At 51.2% G+C, this 23,480-nt stretch overlaps 3 protein-coding genes and 2 long non-coding RNA genes across 7 annotated transcripts; 3 read left to right on the forward strand and 2 right to left on the reverse strand.

The window, feature by feature from the left end:
* The first annotated feature begins 61 nt into the window (after window positions 1-61).
* Window positions 62-4,837, forward strand: LOC107057197 (borealin-like). Its single transcript, XM_040650243.2, has 9 exons — window positions 62-428; window positions 726-766; window positions 1,804-1,879; window positions 2,193-2,329; window positions 3,008-3,087; window positions 3,333-3,431; window positions 3,619-3,745; window positions 4,179-4,265; window positions 4,651-4,837. Exons 1-9 carry the CDS (start codon window positions 131-133, stop codon window positions 4,693-4,695), a joined length of 990 nt encoding a protein of 329 aa, XP_040506177.1. The 5' UTR covers window positions 62-130; the 3' UTR covers window positions 4,696-4,837.
* A 3,081-nt stretch (window positions 4,838-7,918) lies between these two features.
* LOC121107214 (borealin) lies at window positions 7,919-12,645 on the forward strand. Of its 2 annotated transcripts, none has more exons than XM_040650250.2 (10): window positions 7,919-8,069; window positions 8,138-8,266; window positions 8,564-8,604; window positions 9,644-9,719; window positions 10,032-10,168; window positions 10,847-10,926; window positions 11,172-11,270; window positions 11,458-11,584; window positions 12,018-12,104; window positions 12,487-12,645. In XM_040650250.2, the coding sequence occupies exons 1-10, from the start codon at window positions 7,988-7,990 to the stop codon at window positions 12,529-12,531; spliced, it is 903 nt and encodes a 300-aa protein (XP_040506184.1). In that variant the 5' UTR covers window positions 7,919-7,987; the 3' UTR covers window positions 12,532-12,645. The 2 variants fall into 2 exon arrangements, with proteins under 2 accessions (XP_040506184.1, XP_046758423.1); XM_046902467.1 differs by having other exon boundaries at window positions 11,172-11,258.
* A 47-nt stretch (window positions 12,646-12,692) lies between these two features.
* LOC121107240 lies at window positions 12,693-15,635 on the reverse strand. Its single transcript, XR_006931808.1, has 2 exons — window positions 13,404-15,635; window positions 12,693-13,262 (listed from the first exon to the last, which is right to left on the reverse strand). It is a non-coding gene; the product is annotated as an uncharacterized LOC121107240 (long non-coding RNA).
* A 119-nt stretch (window positions 15,636-15,754) lies between these two features.
* On the forward strand, window positions 15,755-20,487 carry LOC121106518 (borealin). 2 transcript variants are annotated; one of them, XM_040650249.2, is made up of 10 exons: window positions 15,755-15,905; window positions 15,974-16,102; window positions 16,400-16,440; window positions 17,478-17,553; window positions 17,867-18,003; window positions 18,682-18,761; window positions 19,007-19,105; window positions 19,293-19,419; window positions 19,853-19,939; window positions 20,322-20,487. In XM_040650249.2, the coding sequence occupies exons 1-10, from the start codon at window positions 15,824-15,826 to the stop codon at window positions 20,364-20,366; spliced, it is 903 nt and encodes a 300-aa protein (XP_040506183.1). In that variant the 5' UTR covers window positions 15,755-15,823; the 3' UTR covers window positions 20,367-20,487. The 2 variants fall into 2 exon arrangements, with proteins under 2 accessions (XP_040506183.1, XP_046758427.1); XM_046902471.1 differs by having other exon boundaries at window positions 19,007-19,093.
* LOC121107237 lies at window positions 17,521-23,461 on the reverse strand. The gene is made up of 2 exons (XR_006931807.1): window positions 21,238-23,461; window positions 17,521-21,096 (listed from the first exon to the last, which is right to left on the reverse strand). It is a non-coding gene; the product is annotated as an uncharacterized LOC121107237 (long non-coding RNA).
* Between the last annotated feature and the right edge of the window lie 19 nt (window positions 23,462-23,480).

Genomic DNA, 23,480 nt, shown 5'->3' on the forward strand with positions numbered 1-23,480 from the left:
GCCGCTCGCGGAGCTCTGATTGGACAGCAGGCGCGCGTCGGGCGGCGGTTGAACGCGGCGCGGGCGGTGCTGTGGCGCCGTGCGGGAGCAGGAGCGGGGCTCGGTGCGCTCGCGCCGTTCCTCGGCCCTCATGGCTCCTGCCCGCAGGAAGGCGGCCGCGGGCGCGCGCGGCAGGAAGCTGAGCGCCTTCCTGAAGGACTTCGACCGGGAGGGTAGGCCGCGGGCGGGCGCGCCGAGGCCCGGGCCCGAGCGCAGAGGTCGGGCCCGGGCCGTGTCCGACGCCGCGTCCGTCCCCGCACTGAGGAGCCGGGTCGAGCAGCTGCGGACGAACGGGGAGCGCCTGGTCAAGGAGATGGAGAACCTGTACGACGTGGAGCTCCTCCGGCTGCCCGCGGCGCTCCGCGAGATGAACTGGCTGGAGTTCTTCGGTACCGGCGAGGGGCGCGGGCGCGGGCGCGGGCGGGGCGGGCTTCCCCTGAAGCGGCGCTCGGAGGCCGTCGCTGAGGAGCGGTGGGACGCGGCGCGCGGGGCTCGCGCGAGCAGGACGCGGGTGGGCGCGGGCGGGTGCGCCGCCCCCTCTGCCCGGGGCCGCTCGCTCGCCGCCGGAACGCCTGCTGTGCGCTGCCCGCTGCTGCGGCGGCGTTACGGCGCACCTGCGTGTGTTGCGGGAGCTGTCCCGGCGACGTGCCGGAGTGACGCTTCCAAAGGAAATATCTTCTTTGTAGCTAAAGGGGGAAGCCAGAAAGTCGTGGAGGAGGCGGTGACGGTAGGTATCCAGCACAAATGGGAACCTTTCCCTCTTGCCTTGTGTGTTCGTGTAGGAGGCGAGCCGAAGGCTTTGTGTATCCGCAGGAGAGGAGCGCTGCTGCGATAGCGCGGGTTACGCACGCAGCTGCTGCGTTAAGACTTAGCAGGAGGAGATCCTGTGGTGTCCCCCGCAGGGCTTGCGTGCTCGCGCTGCTCCTTGCCTGACTTGCCAGGCCTGCTTAATTTCACGGACAATGTGAACAACGGGATTCTGTTGGTTTGAACGTTCCAGAAACTTTGAGGGGGAGAAAAGGAGAAGGGTGGGAGGAGGGAACCCGTGAAAACATCTCTCTGCCCATTGACAGATTCCCTGGGAAGAAGGCAGTGGAGGGAATGAAAGCATTAGCACCCTCGGGACTTTGAAGTAACTTCTGAGGCTCAAACCTTGCCACCAGACGGGTGTCCCAGCTGTGCTTTTAGGGCTTTCCTATATGTACAGCCTCCAGGGGTGGGCATGCTCTGGGCGGCCTTTGCCTGTATGCCCCTTGCAATCCTCTTAGCATTTTAACATTCTTCAGGGATGGTCACAAAACAAACAAACAAAAAAAACCCTAAACACGATATGATTGCACTCTTGGCTGCTCCATCATCACACGCAGAGATCACCGTTGCCTAACGCACCAGCCCTTCTCTCCCACTGTCTATAAGGTTGCTCTGCTCCCCTGGAGTTGTTTTGCAGAGCCCTGTGCTGTGGGGGTTTGCTCCTAGGTCTCTGGAAGAGCATGCACCTTTCAGTAAGCTAAAGCATTGCTGTGGGGTGGAGCAGCAGGGAGTAGGTGAAGCGTGCTTGCAGCTGCCCAGCAAGGCATGCTGCCGCTGAAGGGCGCCGAGATCTATTATGTCCAGAGTAATGTGGAAGGACCTCGTTTGAGTACAACAGAGGAACGTAAAGATATTTTTGCTGTGAATGGTTATAAAGACTTTGCCTGCAACTTTGACTTATCGCAAACTCACGCTACTGATCATCCTGACAATATTATGACTTCTTAATCCTAGGCAGACTTGGGAATAACAGAAATAAACAAGCTAACAGCAGAACTTATCCAGACTCCTTTAAAAATCGTCACAAAAGGTCAGTAGTTAACATTCTGTGAATACTGATTTGGTTCTTAGCTACAGCCTTTGCTACATTTAAAGACGGGGACGTAATTCTCCCTTTACTCCTGCAACCTGAAGTACTTTTACGTGCTTTAATTAAAGCATTCTGAATAATTCACAGCCGTGTTCTCTTTACTGTTGTCGTCAGAATTCAGATTTTAGAAGCAAACTGTTGCCAAAAGAAGCTTGTAGTATATTTCCTTACCTTAGCTAATGGTCAGTTATGTCACGGTAGGGTTGTTTTTTTTTTTTCTGTCAACTTGAACGATGCTTCCTCCTTTTCGTAGAAAAATCTAAACAGGGTATTGAAGCTACTGAAGAAGCAGCAGAGGTTCCTTTGCTTCCTCCAGCAAAGAAAGCGAAACACGATAGCCAGCTTCTGCTGGAGCAAGCAGCTGCAAGTACTAATCCAAGAAACGGAAAGGTGAGTTGCAGCTCTTTGTGATGGCTTTTGTTCCCAGGATATAAACTATGTAGTGAGGCGATGCTGATGCCTGTGGTGGGACAGCTGTGCAGGATGCCGTAAGGGTGACTTTGAAAAAGCTGTTGTTTCCTGAGCGTTCCGGTGACGCTGGAAGCTGGCTTTCACTGGCAGGTAGTGCTGTTACTTATGGCGAGCAAAGTGACTGTGCTGCGAGTTACCTCTGCGTTTATTCCTGTTGTACTTCTGCACATGAGAGTCTCCTCCTTCTCATCTGAGTGGGTGTATTCAGTGCTGCTGTATGTAGGGAGTGATATTCCCTAGAGCAGAACAGTCTGGGCCACGTTGAAATTATTTACCAATAATGCTTTTTGATTTTCTATTTTATGAATTTTGCTGTGGGCAACAGTAAACACGTGAGCCGTCCCGAGTCAGAGTAGAAGTTAACGAGGTCCGTTATCCTCCGGAAGTTCTACAGCTGAACTGTGGGGAAGAGATGTGAGAATAATACTCAAATGGGGGAGGTAATACTCAGAGATTTGTCCAGTGGCTTGTTTCAGGCTCTCGCGCTGCAGGAAGGAGCCTGCTGAGCCAAGCGTTTTGTATGGGAGCATTTGCTCAGTGCGGACTCGGCTGTCACGGGAGAAGGAAATGACTGACTTGGCAGCTAATGTGTTTCAGGTGAGGACGTCCACTAAGAAAGCACCAGTGTCCAGGAGCAGAAGAGCTCCTTCAGCAAGAGTGAAACGCGTGAGTAAAAGGTAACGGCAATGAGTTTTGTGGCAGGATTTCAGAAACAGAGAGTAAAGGCGCAGTGCTAACACAGCTGCTGAATGGGATGGCACGTGGCCTAGCAGGCTGGATGATGTAGGCATGCTGTGCTGTAGGGCGATCTGTGAGAACCTTGGGTTGTCTCATCTGAGCCTTTGGTAAGACAGTGCTTACGTATCTGTTAAAATTATTCTTCTGAGAGCAGGGCTCTACTTACATGCTTCCTTTTAAGCAGATCAAGCAAAAGCAGCTTTATCACTCCAGCTACCGGCAGAAATCTTGATCTCTGTGCTCGAGGAGGCGCCTCCATCGTCACGCCCAGGTTTGATTCGAGGTTTGTATTCTGTTGCATTTCTCTGTTAACTGCTTACACAGAGGAGTGCCTTGCTGCTTACTCCCTATATCTCAGTTGTCTATATGCAGAATATTTTCCAGCAGCGCTTTGAACGTGCAATGGAAGACTTTTTGTCCAAGTGCTTTAAGCAATTGCAATAAAATTCCTTACCTGTTGCTTTTTCCAGAGTTTTCAAGACGCCGGGTTTGCGCACACCCGCAGTAAATGAACGTGTTTACACCATCTCTGCTAACGGCAGCCCCCTTGCTGATGGCAATGATGTCTTCATTACCGTTCCTGTTGGAGGAGGGGAGGTAAAATCAAACTTGAGCCTGTAAAATCCGTGCAGCAAGGGGAGCCTGTACCTTCGTGGGGGCCTAATCAGTTTCAAGGGACTCCTGTACGTTCGTTCTCGCCCGCTTACTTGTGCCACCGCAGTTTATCGGGAGGTAAATGTTGCTTAAAAAGACGCTGAAGAAATTATGAGTCAGAAGCGGGAGCTGTTGGCTCTGATCTAAGCAGAATGCAGACTGTTGCTTTGCTGGGCTTTTAAGTAATGCTGAAAGTACCTTCTGCTCACGGCAGTGTGTTGGTACACCAAGGGCAGGTATGAGATGAGCTGGTCAAGCTGGATGTGGTTCTTGGCACGTATGTGGTCTCCTAATGTGCATGGAGTTTTATTTTTGCTGCTTCTAGCTGCTAAACAACCGGCAAACCTGAGATCTGTTGGTGTTTGGCTTGTTACAGAGCATTCGTTTAACAGCAAGTGATCTGACCAAGAAGAATCTTCTTCATCTCAATCCGGAGGCACGAGGCATTATGAAGAAGCTATCTGTAAGTCTGTTTCTTTCTTTCTTTCTTTTTTTCTTTTCTTTTCTTTCTTTTTTTTTTTTTTTTTTTTTTTTTTTTGTTCGAGACCTGAAGCTATAATGCAGCCTTGTCTCTGTCCTTAATTGTTGTCCGTAACTGTTGAGCTACTGAGCTGTAGCAGAAGCTTCTCATTTCAAGTCTTGTATCTTAGCTTCTACCACTGGTGAAGAAGCAGCATGAACTGGGAAGGGAAGGAGGGATAAAACTTCACACTTGTAGAAAAATAACTGTTGTCAGCATTTTGAAAAACTGAATCGAAACTAAAGGTGTCTTCTGCTTCAGGTGGAAATCGGAAGCGGCTGTGGGTTATAATCTCTTTGCCTGTTGATGAATTTCTCTTTCTTTCTAGGTTCGTCTTGCACAAGCTTGTAGCAGTGCAAAAACCCATAGGTGAAGGGCAGTGAATGTCAACACCTTTTGTAAACGTGGAACTACTCCTATAAGCTACGAGTACATTTTATTTGGTGTCTTACAATTCTGTGAGCATTCATTTAAACGAAATGAAATTAAAAAAAATAAAAAAATAAAGAAAACCAGCAAAGCAGTTGAAATCAGTGCTGTATAACTGACAACGCTGTTAATATTCAAACGTCCTTTTCCAGCTGTCAGCGTGATTCAGTTGCAGCTGGTATGAATCACAGCTACCTGGCAGCTAATAGCTAACCATATTCATCACCCAAATCCATTTCCCATTCTGTCTGAGCCCCGTGTGCCGCCAGGCAGTGGGTAAGCAGTAGTTCATTTCTCTGCAGTGTATTGCTTGTGCACACTACTAGAATCCCTTCTGCCCCTTCTGCCGTGTACGTGGCCGTTGTGTTTGGTTTAACCAAATAGGAACATCCCTCTGCTATTCAGTTCAGGTGTTTCGGGCAATGCAGGGAAGCTGATTCACTTCTTTATAGCAGAATCTCTCAGTGTAATGCTCCACAGGGGCGCTGAAGGTTCCGGGGGTGCACATTGGCGATTGAGGAGGAGGATGATGAGGCCCGAATGCCGCTGCCAGGCGTGTCACAGGAAGCTCTCATGGCTGCAGCGGCTGGGAGCGGGTGAGGGGCGGCTTTGCTGGTGTTTTGCCAGTGGACAGCGTCAGCACAAAGGTTGCAGGCAGCATTCAAAGAAGTGCATCTTAAGTTTAAAGGAATGCGATAATAAGCGAAACGATACAGCAAGAATAACACAGAACAAGACAATGCACCTAACAGTTACTGTGTAAGGTTAAGTACAGTAATTAAGGAATATACATTACCAGTTGCCCTCACACTTTACCATCGCCCAGATCTGTGGTCGCTGGGGAGCCCCAGTTGCAGTGAGGTTCTGGAGAGCCTGTTCCTGGCAGCTGGGAGCTCCTATGCAGTGCATCCACTCGTAGGTGAGGTCTCCACCCTTGCTGCAAGACGGTCCAGCCTTTATATGGCTTCATTCTCCCTTTGGATCCCACCGGACTTGAGGGTTGTGGTTGTCACTGACAGCATTCTTGTGACCGTGTCACCAGGGCTGCGTCCCCTTGAGCTACTGATGCTGCCACCGACCACTCAGTGTCCCAGCGGTGTCCGTGGCACCTGGCCTGTGGGGACTTTGGCCTCGTGGTGGCATTGTCTCCAGACAGAAGCTCCTTTGAAAACGCTGCAGTTTTGCCATGCTTAGGGGCTCTGTGTGATGTGGCACACGGCTGCGGTGGGGAATCCAACTGCAGCTACGGGGTGGCAGCAGGCTCGCCTGTGCCATGGTGGTTCCAGAGGGCTGGGCATCCCCAAGGGGATGACAGTGCTGCACTGCAGGGCTTGAGACGTGCGTCATTCTCGCTGCCCGAGCTTGATGCAGAGTACTGGCACTGGAAACCTGGCTGTGAGGAAATGGGGGGCAGGAGGAAGTTCAGGGGGAGATGCCAAGCTCCTTTGGGTGTCATAATTGTGAGGTGAATTATAATAATAATTGTGAATAATAATAATAATTGTGAGGTGAATAATAGTGAGAGTGTGAATAATTTGGGTCTTCGTCTGTGTCATCGTACGAGTTCCATTTTTGAAGGCCTCAGGGCTGTATACACAACAGTACCTGTTAATGATTGCACCGGTACCCTCCTGGGCAGCAATCACTATGTCGAATTCCATGTGCTTCAATGGTACAATTTTCTGTGTTTGTTGTAATCTCCAGCTAATCAATCTGCTAGCTTGATGTGTTAAATTCAGCGCTGCTGCAGTATCATTAGCTGATGCTGATCCTTGCCATCCAGCAGAGGCTACCACAGCTTGTGGCGGGAAGATGGCCATGGCATAGAACCACCAAGCAGCCCGTTTATGTCTGGCCAGAAATGTTTGCTGATTAGTTGATGTTTGTGGCAATTTGGAATGTATGGTACTGGGTATGTAGGGTCATCCCCAAATAATCATCTGGAGCAGCTGAAGGGTAGGTACGGCCGGCCATGCAGACCACACACATATGAAGACCCTCACAGTATTACATGCACAGAAGACTCATCAGGATCCTAATTCAAGGGTAAGAGAATGTTCTTAAGCCAGTTTTTGGGTGAAGCTCCTGGAAGAAGCAGTGATAGTAGGTATGCAATGGAAATTTAGAGTTCCTTTATAGAACTGTACATTCCAGCAGCACGCCACCCTATTTTATTGCATTCCCTTTCACTCTGTTCTTTTTCACTCGACTCTACTCCACCTCTTTTCATCGCATTCCGCTCCCATCCATTTCATTTCATTGCATTCCCTATGACTTCGCACCACTCTGCCTCATTCATCTCCACTATACCTCATTCTGTTTCATTTCTTTTCAGTGTGCTCACTCCCCCCTCCCTGCCCCCTGCTTGTCCGCCTCCCTTGCTTTGACCAGCTGTTCCTTGCTCAGCCTTGCTGGCTTCCTGCCTCTTCGTGGGGACAGAGTTCTTGCATTCTCCCAGAGATGTCCTTAGAGTTGTTGGCTCTGTTTGATTCCTATTTCTTTAAGGACCAGTTTCCAGGGGACCTCTCCCCCTGATTCTTTTGAAAGAGCTGGACAGCTGCACTTTTCTGCAGTTGGAGGGACTGACTGCTCTTTGCCAAGCCCTCAGGATCACAAACAGCCAGTACACAGTTGCTGCAGCCTGCACTGCCTCTCAGCTTAATTTCTGTAATGAGCTCACCAGCACTGGAGGGGCACCCGATGGGTTTCAGGGACACCCTGCAGATCTCGAGTCACCAAACTACTTGAGCAGGCACCCAGTGGCTCCGAATGACACCCAAAGGAGCTTGGCATCCCCCCCTGAACTTCCTCCTGCCCCCCATTTCCTCACAGCCAGGTTTCCAGTGCCAGTACTCTGCATCAAGCTCGGGCAGCGAGAACGATGCACGTCTCAAGCCCTGCAGTGCCCCGCCACGGGACGGTGCAGGTGCCGGTAGTAAGGCTCCGCGTCCCGCAGGCCCTCCAGCGCGTCGGCCAACGACGGGCAGCGCGGCCCGCGCCGCAGCAGCTCGCTCAGGCCCGGCTCCGCCGCCGCTCGCACAGCGGCCCGGGGGCGGTCGCCGCGCCGTGCGTCATCACACCGCGCCGGGTGCCGATTGGCTGCGCCGCCGCTCGCGGAGCTCTGATTGGACAGCAGGCGCGCGTCGGGCGGCGGTTGAACGCGGCGCGGGCGGTGCTGTGGCGCCGTGCGGGAGCAGGAGCGGGGCTCGGTGCGCTCGCGCCGTTCCTCGGCCCTCATGGCTCCTGCCCGCAGGAAGGCGGCCGCGGGCGCGCGCGGCAGGAAGCTGAGCGCCTTCCTGAAGGACTTCGACCGGGAGGGTAGGCCGCGGGCGGGCGCGCCGAGGCCCGGGCCCGAGCCGCGTCCGACGCCGCGTCCGTCCCCGCAGTGAGGAGCCGGGTCGAGCAGCTGCGGACGAACGGGGAGCGCCTGGTCAAGGAGATGGAGAACCTGTACGACGTGGAGCTCCTCCGGCTGCCCGCGGCGCTCCGCGAGATGAACTGGCTGGAGTTCTTCGGTACCGGCGGGGGGCGCGGGCGCGGGCGCGGGCGGGGCGGGCTTCCCCTGAAGCGGCGCTCGGAGGCCGTCGCTGAGGAGCGGTGGGACGCGGCGCGCGGGGCTCGCGCGAGCAGGACGCGGGTGGGCGCGGGCGGGTGCGCCGCCCCCTCTGCCCGGGGCCGCTCGCTCGCCGCCGGAACGCCTGCTGTGCGCTGCCCGCTGCTGCGGCGGCGTTACGGCGCACCTGCGTGTGTTGCGGGAGCTGTCCCGGCGACGTGCCGGAGTGACGCTTCCAAAGGAAATATCTTCTTTGTAGCTAAAGGGGGAAGCCAGAAAGTCGTGGAGGAGGCGGTGACGGTAGGTATCCAGCACAAATGGGAACCTTTCCCTCTTGCCTTGTGTGTTCGTGTAGGAGGACGAGCCGAAGGCTTTGTGTATCCGCAGGAGAGGAGCGCTGCTGCGATAGCGCGGGTTACGCACGCAGCTGCTGCGTTAAGACTTAGCAGGAGGAGATCCTGTGGTGTCCCCCGCAGGGCTTGCGTGCTCGCGCTGCTCCTTGCCTGACTTGCCAGGCCTGCTTAATTTCACGGACAATGTGAACAACGGGATTCTGTTGGTTTGAACGTTCCAGAAACTTTGAGGGGGAGAAAAGGAGAAGGGTGGGAGGAGGGAACCCGTGAAAACATCTCTCTGCCCATTGACAGATTCCCTGGGAAGAAGGCAGTGGAGGGAATGAAAGCATTAGCACCCTCGGGACTTTGAAGTAACTTCTGAGGCTCAAACCTTGCCACCAGACGGGTGTCCCAGCTGTGCTTTTAGGGCTTTCCTATATGTACAGCCTCCAGGGGTGGGCATGCTCTGGGCGGCCTTTGCCTGTATGCCCCTTGCAATCCTCTTAGCATTTTAACATTCTTCAGGGATGGTCACAAAACAAACAAACAAAAAAAACCCTAAACACGATATGATTGCACTCTTGGCTGCTCCATCATCACACGCAGGAGATCACCGTTGCCTAACGCACCAGCCCTTCTCTCCCACTGTCTATAAGGTTGCTCTGCTCCCCTGAAGTTGTTTTGCAGAGCCCTGTGCTGTGGGGGTTTGCTCCTAGGTCTCTGGAAGAGCATGCACCTTTCAGTAAGCTAAAGCATTGCTGTGGGGTGGAGCAGCAGGGAGTAGGTGAAGCGTGCTTGCAGCTGCCCAGCAAGGCATGCTGCCGCTGAAGGGCGCCGAGATCTATTATGTCCAGAGTAATGTGGAAGGACCTCGTTTGAGTACAACAGAGGAACGTAAAGATATTTTTGCTGTGAATGGTTATAAAGACTTTGCCTGCAACTTTGACTTATCGCAAACTCACGCTACTGATCATCCTGACAATATTATGACTTCTTAATCCTAGGCAGACTTGGGAATAACAGAAATAAACAAGCTAACAGCAGAACTTATCCAGACTCCTTTAAAAATCGTCACAAAAGGTCAGTAGTTAACATTCTGTGAATACTGATTTGGTTCTTAGCTACAGCCTTTGCTACATTTAAAGACGGGGACGTAATTCTCCCTTTACTCCTGCAACCTGAAGTACTTTTACGTGCTTTAATTAAAGCATTCTGAATAATTCACAGCCGTGTTCTCTTTACTGTTGTCGTCAGAATTCAGATTTTAGAAGCAAACTGTTGCCAAAAGAAGCTTGTAGTATATTTCCTTACCTTAGCTAATGGTCAGTTATGTCACGGTAGGGTTGTTTTTTTTTTTCTGTCAACTTGAACGATGCTTCCTCCTTTTCGTAGAAAAATCTAAACAGGGTATTGAAGCTACTGAAGAAGCAGCAGAGGTTCCTTTGCTTCCTCCAGCAAAGAAAGCGAAACACGATAGCCAGCTTCTGCTGGAGCAAGCAGCTGCAAGTACTAATCCAAGAAACGGAAAGGTGAGTTGCAGCTCTTTGTGATGGCTTTTGTTCCCAGGATATAAACTATGTAGTGAGGCGATGCTGATGCCTGTGGTGGGACAGCTGTGCAGGATGCCGTAAGGGTGACTTTGAAAAAGCTGTTGTTTCCTGAGCGTTCCGGTGACGCTGGAAGCTGGCTTTCACTGGCAGGTAGTGCTGTTACTTATGGCGAGCAAAGTGACTGTGCTGCGAGTTACCTCTGCGTTTATTCCTGTTGTACTTCTGCACATGAGAGTCTCCTCCTTCTCATCTGAGTGGGTGTATTCAGTGCTGCTGTATGTAGGGAGTGATATTCCCTAGAGCAGAACAGTCTGGGCCACGTTGAAATTATTTACCAATAATGCTTTTTGATTTTCTATTTTATGAATTTTGCTGTGGGCAACAGTAAACACGTGAGCCGTCCCGAGTCAGAGTAGAAGTTAACGAGGTCCGTTATCCTCCGGAAGTTCTACAGCTGAACTTTGGGGAAGAGATGTGAGAATAATACTCAAATGGGGGAGGTAATACTCAGAGATTTGTCCAGTGGCTTGTTTCAGGCTCTCGCGCTGCAGGAAGGAGCCTGCTGAGCCAAGCGTTTTGTATGGGAGCATTTGCTCAGTGCGGACTCGGCTGTCACGGGAGAAGGAAATGACTGACTTGGCAGCTAATGTGTTTCAGGTGAGGACGTCCACTAAGAAAGCACCAGTGTCCAGGAGCAGAAGAGCTCCTTCAGCAAGAGTGAAACGCGTGAGTAAAAGGTAACGGCAATGAGTTTTGTGGCAGGATTTCAGAAACAGAGAGTAAAGGCGCAGTGCTAACACAGCTGCTGAATGGGATGGCACGTGGCCTAGCAGGCTGGATGATGTAGGCATGCTGTGCTGTAGGGCGATCTGTGAGAACCTTGGGTTGTCTCATCTGAGCCTTTGGTAAGACAGTGCTTACGTATCTGTTAAAATTATTCTTCTGAGAGCAGGGCTCTACTTACATGCTTCCTTTTAAGCAGATCAAGCAAAAGCAGCTTTATCACTCCAGCTACCGGCAGAAATCTTGATCTCTGTGCTCGAGGAGGCGCCTCCATCGTCACGCCCAGGTTTGATTCGAGGTTTGTATTCTGTTGCATTTCTCTGTTAACTGCTTACACAGAGGAGTGCCTTGCTGCTTACTCCCTATATCTCAGTTGTCTATATGCAGAATATTTTCCAGCAGCGCTTTGAACGTGCAATGGAAGACTTTTTGTCCAAGTGCTTTAAGCAATTGCAATAAAATTCCTTACCTGTTGCTTTTTCCAGAGTTTTCAAGACGCCGGGTTTGCGCACACCCGCAGTAAATGAACGTGTTTACACCATCTCTGCTAACGGCAGCCCCCTTGCTGATGGCAATGATGTCTTCATTACCGTTCCTGTTGGAGGAGGGGAGGTAAAATCAAACTTGAGCCTGTAAAATCCGTGCAGCAAGGGGAGCCTGTACCTTCGTGGGGGCCTAATCAGTTTCAAGGGACTCCTGTACGTTCGTTCTCGCCCGCTTACTTGTGCCACCGCAGTTTATCGGGAGGTAAATGTTGCTTAAAAAGACGCTGAAGAAATTATGAGTCAGAAGCGGGAGCTGTTGGCTCTGATCTAAGCAGAATGCAGACTGTTGCTTTGCTGGGCTTTTAAGTAATGCTGAAAGTACCTTCTGCTCACGGCAGTGTGTTGGTACACCAAGGGCAGGTATGAGATGAGCTGGTCAAGCTGGATGTGGTTCTTGGCACGTATGTGGTCTCCTAATGTGCATGGAGTTTTATTTTTGCTGCTTCTAGCTGCTAAACAACCGGCAAACCTGAGATCTGTTGGTGTTTGGCTTGTTACAGAGCATTCGTTTAACAGCAAGTGATCTGACCAAGAAGAATCTTCTTCATCTCAATCCGGAGGCACGAGGCATTATGAAGAAGCTATCTGTAAGTCTGTTTCTTTCTTTCTTTCTTTTTTTCTTTTCTTTTCTTTCTTTTTTTTTTTTTTTTTTTTTTTTTGTTCGAGACCTGAAGCTATAATGCAGCCTTGTCTCTGTCCTTAATTGTTGTCCGTAACTGTTGAGCTACTGAGCTGTAGCAGAAGCTTCTCATTTCAAGTCTTGTATCTTAGCTTCTACCACTGGTGAAGAAGCAGCATGAACTGGGAAGGGAAGGAGGGATAAAACTTCACACTTGTAGAAAAATAACTGTTGTCAGCATTTTGAAAAACTGAATCGAAACTAAAGGTGTCTTCTGCTTCAGGTGGAAATCGGAAGCGGCTGTGGGTTATAATCTCTTTGCCTGTTGATGAATTTCTCTTTCTTTCTAGGTTCGTCTTGCACAAGCTTGTAGCAGTGCAAAAACCCATAGGTGAAGGGCAGTGAATGTCAACACCTTTTGTAAACGTGGAACTACTCCTATAAGCTACGAGTACATTTTATTTGGTGTCTTACAATTCTGTGAGCATTCATTTAAACGAAATGAAATTTAAAAAAATAAAAAAATAAAGAAAACCAGCAAAGCAGTTGAAATCAGTGCTGTATAACTGACAACGCTGTTAATATTCAAACGTCCTTTTCCAGCTGTCAGCGTGATTCAGTTGCAGCTGGTATGAATCACAGCTACCTGGCAGCTAATAGCTAACCATATTCATCACCCAAATCCATTTCCCATTCTGTCTGAGCCCCGTGTGCCGCCAGGCAGTGGGTAAGCAGTAGTTCATTTCTCTGCAGTGTATTGCTTGTGCACACTACTAGAATCCCTTCTGCCCCTTCTGCCGTGTACGTGGCCGTTGTGTTTGGTTTAACCAAATAGGAACATCCCTCTGCTATTCAGTTCAGGTGTTTCGGGCAATGCAGGGAAGCTGATTCACTTCTTTATAGCAGAATCTCTCAGTGTAATGCTCCACAGGGGCGCTGAAGGTTCCGGGGGTGCACATTGGCGATTGAGGAGGAGGATGATGAGGCCCGAATGCCGCTGCCAGGCGTGTCACAGGAAGCTCTCATGGCTGCAGCGGCTGGGAGCGGGTGAGGGGCGGCTTTGCTGGTGTTTTGCCAGTGGACAGCGTCAGCACAAAGGTTGCAGGCAGCATTCAAAGAAGTGCATCTTAAGTTTAAAGGAATGCGATAATAAGCGAAACGATACAGCAAGAATAACACAGAACAAGACAATGCACCTAACAGTTACTGTGTAAGGTTAAGTACAGTAATTAAGGAATATACATTACCAGTTGCCCTCACACTTTACCATCGCCCAGATCTGTGGTCGCTGGGGAGCCCCAGTTGCAGTGAGGTTCTGGAGAGCCTGTTCCTGGCAGCTGGGAGCTCCTATGCAGTGCATCCACTCGTAGGTGAGGTCTCCACCCTTGCTGCAAGACGGTCCAGCCTTTATATGGCTTCATTCTCCCTTTGGATCCCACCGGACTTGAGGGTTGTGGTTGTCACTGACAGCATTCTTGTGACCGTGTCACCAGGGCTGCGTCCCCTTGAGCTACTGATGCTGCCACCGACCACTCAGTGTCCCAGCGGTGTCCGTGGCACCTGGCCTGTGGGGACTTTGGCCTCGTGGTGGCATTGTCTCCAGACAGAAGCTCCTTTGAAAACGCTGCAGTTTTGCCATGCTTAGGGGCTCTGTGTGATGTGGCACACGGCTGCGGTGGGGAATCCAACTGCAGCTACGGGGTGGCAGCAGGCTCGCCTGTGCCATGGTGGTTCCAGAGGGCTGGGCATCCCCAAGGGGATGACAGTGCTGCACTGCAGGGCTTGAGACGTGCGTCATTCTCGCTGCCCGAGCTTGATGCAGAGTACTGGCACTGGAAACCTGGCTGTGAGGAAATGGGGGGCAGGAGGAAGTTCAGGGGGAGATGCCAAGCTCCTTTGGGTGTCATAATTGTGAGGTGAATTATAATAATAATTGTGAATAATAATAATAATTGTGAGGTGAATAATAGTGAGAGTGTGAATAATTTGGGTCTTCGTCTGTGTCATCGTACGAGTTCCATTTTTGAAGGCCTCAGGGCTGTATACACAACAGTACCTGTTAATGATTGCACCGGTACCCTCCTGGGCAGCAATCACTATGTCGAATTCCATGTGCTTCAATGGTACAATTTTCTGTGTTTGTTGTAATCTCCAGCTAATCAATCTGCTAGCTTGATGTGTTAAATTCAGCGCTGCTGCAGTATCATTAGCTGATGCTGATCCTTGCCATCCAGCAGAGGCTACCACAGCTTGTGGCGGGAAGATGGCCATGGCATAGAACCACCAAGCAGCCCGTTTATGTCTGGCCAGAAATGTTTGCTGATTAGTTGATGTTTGTGGCAATTTGGAATGTATGGTACTGGGTATGTAGGGTCATCCCCAAATAATCATCTGGAGCAGCTGAAGGGTAGGTACGGCCGGCCATGCAGACCACACACATATGAAGACCCTCACAGTATTACATGCACAGAAGACTCATCAGGATCCTAATTCAAGGGTAAGAGAATGTTCTTAAGCCAGTTTTTGGGTGAAGCTCCTGGAAGAAGCAGTGATAGTAGGTATGCAATGGAAATTTAGAGTTCCTTTATAGAACTGTACATTCCAGCAGCACGCCACCCTATTTTATTGCATTCCCTTTCACTCTGTTCTTTTTCACTCGACTCTACTCCACCTCTTTTCATCGCATTCCGCTCCCATCCATTTCATTTCATTGCATTCCCTATGACTTCGCACCACTCTGCCTCATTCATCTCCACTATACCTCATTCTGTTTCATTTCTTTTCAGTGTGCTCACTCCCCCCTCCCTGCCCCCTGCTTGTCCGCCTCCCTTGCTTTGACCAGCTGTTCCTTGCTCAGCCTTGCTGGCTTCCTGCCTCTTCGTGGGGACAGAGTTCTTGCATTCTCCCAGAGATGTCCTTAGAGTTGTTGGCTCTGTTTGATTCCTATTTCTTTAAGGACCAGTTTCCAGGGGACCTCTCCCCCTGATTCTTTTGAAAGAGCTGGACAGCTGCACTTTTCTGCAGTTGGAGGGACTGACTGCTCTTTGCCAAGCCCTCAGGATCACAAACAGCCAGTACACAGTTGCTGCAGCCTGCACTGCCTCTCAGCTTAATTTCTGTAATGAGCTCACCAGCACTGGAGGGGCACCCGATGGGTTTCAGGGACACCCTGCAGATCTCGAGTCACCAAACTACTTGAGCAGGCACCCAGTGGCTCCGAATGACACCCAAAGGAGCTTGGCATCTCCCCCTGAACTTCCTCCTGCCCCCCATTTCCTCACAGCCAGGTTTCCAGTGCCAGTACTCTGCATCAAGCTCGGGCAGCGAGAACGATGCACGTCTCAAGCCCTGCAGTGCCCCGCCACGGGACGGTGCAGGTGCCGGTAGTAAGGCTCCGCGTCCCGCAGGCCCTCCAGCGCGTCGGCCAACGACGGGCAGCGCGGCCCGCGCCGCAGCAGCTCGCTCAGGCCCGGCTCCGCCGCCGCTCGCACAGCGGCCCGGGGGCGGTCGCCGCGCCGTGCGTCATCACACCGCGCCGGGTGCCGATTGGCTGCGCCGCCGCTCGCGGAGCTCTGATTGGACAGCAGGCGCGCGTCGGGCGGCGGTTGAACGCGGCGCGGGCGGTGCTGTGGCGCCGTGCGGGAGCAGGAGCGGGGCTCGGTGCGCTCGCGCCGTTCCTCGGCCCTCATGGCTCCTGCCCGCAGGAAGGCGGCCGCGGGCGCGCGCGGCAGGAAGCTGAGCGCCTTCCTGAAGGACTTCGACCGGGAGGGTAGGCCGCGGGCGGGCGCGCCGAGGCCCGGGCCCGAGCCGCGTCCGACGCCGCGTCCGTCCCCGCAGTGAGGAGCCGGGTCGAGCAGCTGCGGACGAACGGGGAGCGCCTGGTCAAGGAGATGGAGAACCTGTACGACGTGGAGCTCCTCCGGCTGCCCGCGGCGCTCCGCGAGATGAACTGGCTGGAGTTCTTCGGTACCGGCGGGGGGCGCGGGCGCGGGCGCGGGCGGGGCGGGCTTCCCCTGAAGCGGCGCTCGGAGGCCGTCGCTGAGGAGCGGTGGGACGCGGCGCGCGGGGCTCGCGCGAGCAGGACGCGGGTGGGCGCGGGCGGGTGCGCCGCCCCCTCTGCCCGGGGCCGCTCGCTCGCCGCCGGAACGCCTGCTGTGCGCTGCCCGCTGCTGCGGCGGCGTTACGGCGCACCTGCGTGTGTTGCGGGAGCTGTCCCGGCGACGTGCCGGAGTGACGCTTCCAAAGGAAATATCTTCTTTGTAGCTAAAGGGGGAAGCCAGAAAGTCGTGGAGGAGGCGGTGACGGTAGGTATCCAGCACAAATGGGAACCTTTCCCTCTTGCCTTGTGTGTTCGTGTAGGAGGCGAGCCGAAGGCTTTGTGTATCCGCAGGAGAGGAGCGCTGCTGCGATAGCGCGGGTTACGCACGCAGCTGCTGCGTTAAGACTTAGCAGGAGGAGATCCTGTGGTGTCCCCCGCAGGGCTTGCGTGCTCGCGCTGCTCCTTGCCTGACTTGCCAGGCCTGCTTAATTTCACGGACAATGTGAACAACGGGATTCTGTTGGTTTGAACGTTCCAGAAACTTTGAGGGGGAGAAAAGGAGAAGGGTGGGAGGAGGGAACCCGTGAAAACATCTCTCTGCCCATTGACAGATTCCCTGGGAAGAAGGCAGTGGAGGGAATGAAAGCATTAGCACCCTCGGGACTTTGAAGTAACTTCTGAGGCTCAAACCTTGCCACCAGACGGGTGTCCCAGCTGTGCTTTTAGGGCTTTCCTATATGTACAGCCTCCAGGGGTGGGCATGCTCTGGGCGGCCTTTGCCTGTATGCCCCTTGCAATCCTCTTAGCATTTTAACATTCTTCAGGGATGGTCACAAAACAAACAAACAAAAAAAACCCTAAACACGATATGATTGCACTCTTGGCTGCTCCATCATCACACGCGGAGATCACCGTTGCCTAACGCACCAGCCCTTCTCTCCCACTGTCTATAAGGTTGCTCTGCTCCCCTGGAGTTGTTTTGCAGAGCCCTGTGCTGTGGGGGTTTGCTCCTAGGTCTCTGGAAGAGCATGCACCTTTCAGTAAGCTAAAGCATTGCTGTGGGGTGGAGCAGCAGGGAGTAGGTGAAGCGTGCTTGCAGCTGCCCAGCAAGGCATGCTGCCGCTGAAGGGCGCCGAGATCTATTATGTCCAGAGTAATGTGGAAGGACCTCGTTTGAGTACAACAGAGGAACGTAAAGATATTTTTGCTGTGAATGGTTATAAAGACTTTGCCTGCAACTTTGACTTATCGCAAACTCACGCTACTGATCATCCTGACAATATTATGACTTCTTAATCCTAGGCAGACTTGGGAATAACAGAAATAAACAAGCTAACAGCAGAACTTATCCAGACTCCTTTAAAAATCGTCACAAAAGGTCAGTAGTTAACATTCTGTGAATACTGATTTGGTTCTTTGCTACAGCCTTTGCTACATTTAAAGACGGGGACGTAATTCTCCCTTTACTCCTGCAACCTGAAGTACTTTTACGTGCTTTAATTAAAGCATTCTGAATAATTCACAGCCGTGTTCTCTTTACTGTTGTCGTCAGAATTCAGATTTTAGAAGCAAACTGTTGCCAAAAGAAGCTTGTAGTATATTTCCTTACCTTAGCTAATGGTCAGTTATGTCACGGTAGGGTTGTTTTTTTTTTTTCTGTCAACTTGAACGATGCTTCCTCCTTTTCGTAGAAAAATCTAAACAGGGTATTGAAGCTACTGAAGAAGCAGCAGAGGTTCCTTTGCTTCCTCCAGCAAAGAAAGCGAAACACGATAGCCAGCTTCTGCTGGAGCAAGCAGCTGCAAGTACTAATCCAAGAAACGGAAAGGTGAGTTGCAGCTCTTTGTGATGGCTTTTGTTCCCAGGATATAAACTATGTAGTGAGGCGATGCTGATGCCTGTGGTGGGACAGCTGTGCAGGATGCCGTAAGGGTGACTTTGAAAAAGCTGTTGTTTCCTGAGCGTTCCGGTGACGCTGGAAGCTGGCTTTCACTGGCAGGTAGTGCTGTTACTTATGGCGAGCAAAGTGACTGTGCTGCGAGTTACCTCTGCGTTTATTCCTGTTGTACTTCTGCACATGAGAGTCTCCTCCTTCTCATCTGAGTGGGTGTATTCAGTGCTGCTGTATGTAGGGAGTGATATTCCCTAGAGCAGAACAGTCTGGGCCACGTTGAAATTATTTACCAATAATGCTTTTTGATTTTCTATTTTATGAATTTTGCTGTGGGCAACAGTAAACACGTGAGCCGTCCCGAGTCAGAGTAGAAGTTAACGAGGTCCGTTATCCTCCGGAAGTTCTACAGCTGAACTTTGGGGAAGAGATGTGAGAATAATACTCAAATGGGGGAGGTAATACTCAGAGATTTGTCCAGTGGCTTGTTTCAGGCTCTCGCGCTGCAGGAAGGAGCCTGCTGAGCCAAGCGTTTTGTATGGGAGCATTTGCTCAGTGCGGACTCGGCTGTCACGGGAGAAGGAAATGACTGACTTGGCAGCTAATGTGTTTCAGGTGAGGACGTCCACTAAGAAAGCACCAGTGTCCAGGAGCAGAAGAGCTCCTTCAGCAAGAGTGAAACGCGTGAGTAAAAGGTAACGGCAATGAGTTTTGTGGCAGGATTTCAGAAACAGAGAGTAAAGGCGCAGTGCTAACACAGCTGCTGAATGGGATGGCACGTGGCCTAGCAGGCTGGATGATGTAGGCATGCTGTGCTGTAGGGCGATCTGTGAGAACCTTGGGTTGTCTCATCTGAGCCTTTGGTAAGACAGTGCTTACGTATCTGTTAAAATTATTCTTCTGAGAGCAGGGCTCTACTTACATGCTTCCTTTTAAGCAGATCAAGCAAAAGCAGCTTTATCACTCCAGCTACCGGCAGAAATCTTGATCTCTGTGCTCGAGGAGGCGCCTCCATCGTCACGCCCAGGTTTGATTCGAGGTTTGTATTCTGTTGCATTTCTCTGTTAACTGCTTACACAGAGGAGTGCCTTGCTGCTTACTCCCTATATCTCAGTTGTCTATATGCAGAATATTTTCCAGCAGCGCTTTGAACGTGCAATGGAAGACTTTTTGTCCAAGTGCTTTAAGCAATTGCAATAAAATTCCTTACCTGTTGCTTTTTCCAGAGTTTTCAAGACGCCGGGTTTGCGCACACCCGCAGTAAATGAACGTGTTTACACCATCTCTGCTAACGGCAGCCCCCTTGCTGATGGCAATGATGTCTTCATTACCGTTCCTGTTGGAGGAGGGGAGGTAAAATCAAACTTGAGCCTGTAAAATCCGTGCAGCAAGGGGAGCCTGTACCTTCGTGGGGGCCTAATCAGTTTCAAGGGACTCCTGTACGTTCGTTCTCGCCCGCTTACTTGTGCCACCGCAGTTTATCGGGAGGTAAATGTTGCTTAAAAAGACGCTGAAGAAATTATGAGTCAGAAGCGGGAGCTGTTGGCTCTGATCTAAGCAGAATGCAGACTGTTGCTTTGCTGGGCTTTTAAGTAATGCTGAAAGTACCTTCTGCTCACGGCAGTGTGTTGGTACACCAAGGGCAGGTATGAGATGAGCTGGTCAAGCTGGATGTGGTTCTTGGCACGTATGTGGTCTCCTAATGTGCATGGAGTTTTATTTTTGCTGCTTCTAGCTGCTAAACAACCGGCAAACCTGAGATCTGTTGGTGTTTGGCTTGTTACAGAGCATTCGTTTAACAGCAAGTGATCTGACCAAGAAGAATCTTCTTCATCTCAATCCGGAGGCACGAGGCATTATGAAGAAGCTATCTGTAAGTCTGTTTCTTTCTTTCTTTCTTTTTTTCTTTTCTTTTCTTTCTTTTTTTTTTTTTTTTTTTTTTTTTGTTCGAGACCTGAAGCTATAATGCAGCCTTGTCTCTGTCCTTAATTGTTGTCCGTAACTGTTGAGCTACTGAGCTGTAGCAGAAGCTTCTCATTTCAAGTCTTGTATCTTAGCTTCTACCACTGGTGAAGAAGCAGCATGAACTGGGAAGGGAAGGAGGGATAAAACTTCACACTTGTAGAAAAATAACTGTTGTCAGCATTTTGAAAAACTGAATCGAAACTAAAGGTGTCTTCTGCTTCAGGTGGAAATCGGAAGCGGCTGTGGGTTATAATCTCTTTGCCTGTTGATGAATTTCTCTTTCTTTCTAGGTTCGTCTTGCACAAGCTTGTAGCAGTGCAAAAACCCATAGGTGAAGGGCAGTGAATGTCAACACCTTTTGTAAACGTGGAACTACTCCTATAAGCTACGAGTACATTTTATTTGGTGTCTTACAATTCTGTGAGCATTCATTTAAACGAAATGAAATTAAAAAAATAAAAAAATAAAGAAAACCAGCAAAGCAGTTGAAATCAGTGCTGTATAACTGACAACGCTGTTAATATTCAAACGTCCTTTTCCAGCTGTCAGCGTGATTCAGTTGCAGCTGGTATGAATCACAGCTACCTGGCAGCTAATAGCTAACCATATTCATCACCCAAATCCATTTCCCATTCTGTCTGAGCCCCGTGTGCCGCCAGGCAGTGGGTAAGCAGTAGTTCATTTCTCTGCAGTGTATTGCTTGTGCACACTACTAGAATCCCTTCTGCCCCTTCTGCCGTGTACGTGGCCGTTGTGTTTGGTTTAACCAAATAGGAACATCCCTCTGCTATTCAGTTCAGGTGTTTCGGGCAATGCAGGGAAGCTGATTCACTTCTTTATAGCAGAATCTCTCAGTGTAATGCTCCACAGGGGCGCTGAAGGTTCCGGGGGTGCACATTGGCGATTGAGGAGGAGGATGATGAGGCCCGAATGCCGCTGCCAGGCGTGTCACAGGAAGCTCTCATGGCTGCAGCGGCTGGGAGCGGGTGAGGGGCGGCTTTGCTGGTGTTTTGCCAGTGGACAGCGTCAGCACAAAGGTTGCAGGCAGCATTCAAAGAAGTGCATCTTAAGTTTAAAGGAATGCGATAATAAGCGAAACGATACAGCAAGAATAACACAGAACAAGACAATGCACCTAACAGTTACTGTGTAAGGTTAAGTACAGTAATTAAGGAATATACATTACCAGTTGCCCTCACACTTTACCATCGCCCAGATCTGTGGTCGCTGGGGAGCCCCAGTTGCAGTGAGGTTCTGGAGAGCCTGTTCCTGGCAGCTGGGAGCTCCTATGCAGTGCATCCACTCGTAGGTGAGGTCTCCACCCTTGCTGCAAGACGGTCCAGCCTTTATATGGCTTCATTCTCCCTTTGGATCCCACCGGACTTGAGGGTTGTGGTTGTCACTGACAGCATTCTTGTGACCGTGTCACCAGGGCTGCGTCCCCTTGAGCTACTGATGCTGCCACCGACCACTCAGTGTCCCAGCGGTGTCCGTGGCACCTGGCCTGTGGGGACTTTGGCCTCGTGGTGGCATTGTCTCCAGACAGAAGCTCCTTTGAAAACGCTGCAGTTTTGCCATGCTTAGGGGCTCTGTGTGATGTGGCACACGGCTGCGGTGGGGAATCCAACTGCAGCTACGGGGTGGCAGCAGGCTCGCCTGTGCCATGGTGGTTCCAGAGGGCTGGGCATCCCCAAGGGGATGACAGTGCTGCACTGCAGGGCTTGAGACGTGCGTCATTCTCGCTGCCCGAGCTTGATGCAGAGTACTGGCACTGGAAACCTGGCTGTGAGGAAATGGGGGGCAGGAGGAAGTTCAGGGGGAGATGCCAAGCTCCTTTGGGTGTCATAATTGTGAGGTGAATTATAATAATAATTGTGAATAATAATAATAATTGTGAGGTGAATAATAGTGAGAGTGTGAATAATTTGGGTCTTCGTCTGTGTCATCGTACGAGTTCCATTTTTGAAGGCCTCAGGGCTGTATACACAACAGTACCTGTTAATGATTGCACCGGTACCCTCCTGGGCAGCAATCACTATGTCGAATTCCATGTGCTTCAATGGTACAATTTTCTGTGTTTGTTGTAATCTCCAGCTAATCAATCTGCTAGCTTGATGTGTTAAATTCAGCGCTGCTGCAGTATCATTAGCTGATGCTGATCCTTGCCATCCAGCAGAGGCTACCACAGCTTGTGGCGGGAAGATGGCCATGGCATAGAACCACCAAGCAGCCCGTTTATGTCTGGCCAGAAATGTTTGCTGATTAGTTGATGTTTGTGGCAATTTGGAATGTATGGTACTGGGTATGTAGGGTCATCCCCAAATAATCATCTGGAGCAGCTGAAGGGTAGGTACGGCCGGCCATGCAGACCACACACATATGAAGACCCTCACAGTATTACATGCACAGAAGACTCATCAGGATCCTAATTCAAGGGTAAGAGAATGTTCTTAAGCCAGTTTTTGGGTGAAGCTCCTGGAAGAAGCAGTGATAGTAGGTATGCAATGGAAATTTAGAGTTCCTTTATAGAACTGTACATTCCAGCAGCACGCCACCCTATTTTATTGCATTCCCTTTCACTCTGTTCTTTTTCACTCGACTCTACTCCACCTCTTTTCATCGCATTCCGCTCCCATCCATTTCATTTCATTGCATTCCCTATGACTTCGCACCACTCTGCCTCATTCATCTCCACTATACCTCATTCTGTTTCATTTCTTTTCAGTGTGCTCACTCCCCCCTCCCTGCCCCCTGCTTGTCCGCCTCCCTTGCTTTGACCAGCTGTTCCTTGCTCAGCCTTGCTGGCTTCCTGCCTCTTCGTGGGGACAGAGTTCTTGCATTCTCCCAGAGATGTCCTTAGAGTTGTTGGCTCTGTTTGATTCCTATTTCTTTAAGGACCAGTTTCCAGGGGACCTCTCCCCCTGATTCTTTTGAAAGAGCTGGACAGCTGCACTTTTCTGCAGTTGGAGGGACTGACTGCTCTTTGCCAAGCCCTCAGGATCACAAACAGCCAGTACACAGTTGCTGCAGCCTGCACTGCCTCTCAGCTTAATTTCTGTAATGAGCTCACCAGCACTGGAGGGGCACCCGATGGGTTTCAGGGACACCCTGCAGATCTCGAGTCACCAAACTACTTGAGCAGGCACCCAGTGGCTCCGAATGACACCCAAAGGAGCTTGGCATCTCCCCCTGAACTTCCTCCTGCCCCCCATTTCCTCACAGCCAGGTTTCCAGTGCCAGTACTCTGCATCAAGCTCGGGCAGCGAGAACGATGCACGTCTCAAGCCCTGCAGTGCCCCGCCACGGGACGGTGCAGGTGCCGGTAGTAAGGCTCCGCGTCCCGCAGGCCCTCCAGCGCGTCGGCCAACGACGGGCAGCGCGGCCCGCGCCGCAGCAGCTCGCTCAGGCCCGGCTCCGCCGCCGCTCGCACAGCGGCCCGGGGGCGGTCG

Source organism: Gallus gallus, chromosome 19 (genome assembly GCF_016699485.2).
Source record: "Gallus gallus isolate bGalGal1 chromosome 19, bGalGal1.mat.broiler.GRCg7b, whole genome shotgun sequence".
Taxonomy (NCBI): domain Eukaryota; kingdom Metazoa; phylum Chordata; class Aves; order Galliformes; family Phasianidae; genus Gallus; species Gallus gallus.

What these genes read in the sequence shown, in the direction of transcription:
- LOC107057197 (XM_040650243.2), top strand. Translation starts at nt 131, where the DNA reads ATGGCTCCTGCCCGCAGGAAGGCGGCCGCGGGCGCGCGCGGCAGGAAG. An exon ending in GAACTGGCTGGAGTTCTTCG is followed by an intron (nt 429 to 725) that starts GTACCGGCGAGG and finishes TCTTCTTTGTAG; the next exon opens with CTAAAGGGGGAAGCCAGAAA. An exon ending in TCGTGGAGGAGGCGGTGACG is followed by an intron (nt 767 to 1,803) that starts GTAGGTATCCAG and finishes TCTTAATCCTAG; the next exon opens with GCAGACTTGGGAATAACAGA.
- LOC121106518 (XM_040650249.2), top strand. Translation starts at nt 15,824, where the DNA reads ATGGCTCCTGCCCGCAGGAAGGCGGCCGCGGGCGCGCGCGGCAGGAAG. An exon ending in GAAGGACTTCGACCGGGAGG is followed by an intron (nt 15,906 to 15,973) that starts GTAGGCCGCGGG and finishes CCGTCCCCGCAG; the next exon opens with TGAGGAGCCGGGTCGAGCAG. An exon ending in TCGTGGAGGAGGCGGTGACG is followed by an intron (nt 16,441 to 17,477) that starts GTAGGTATCCAG and finishes TCTTAATCCTAG; the next exon opens with GCAGACTTGGGAATAACAGA.
- LOC121107214 (XM_040650250.2), top strand. Translation starts at nt 7,988, where the DNA reads ATGGCTCCTGCCCGCAGGAAGGCGGCCGCGGGCGCGCGCGGCAGGAAG. An exon ending in GAAGGACTTCGACCGGGAGG is followed by an intron (nt 8,070 to 8,137) that starts GTAGGCCGCGGG and finishes CCGTCCCCGCAG; the next exon opens with TGAGGAGCCGGGTCGAGCAG. An exon ending in GAACTGGCTGGAGTTCTTCG is followed by an intron (nt 8,267 to 8,563) that starts GTACCGGCGGGG and finishes TCTTCTTTGTAG; the next exon opens with CTAAAGGGGGAAGCCAGAAA.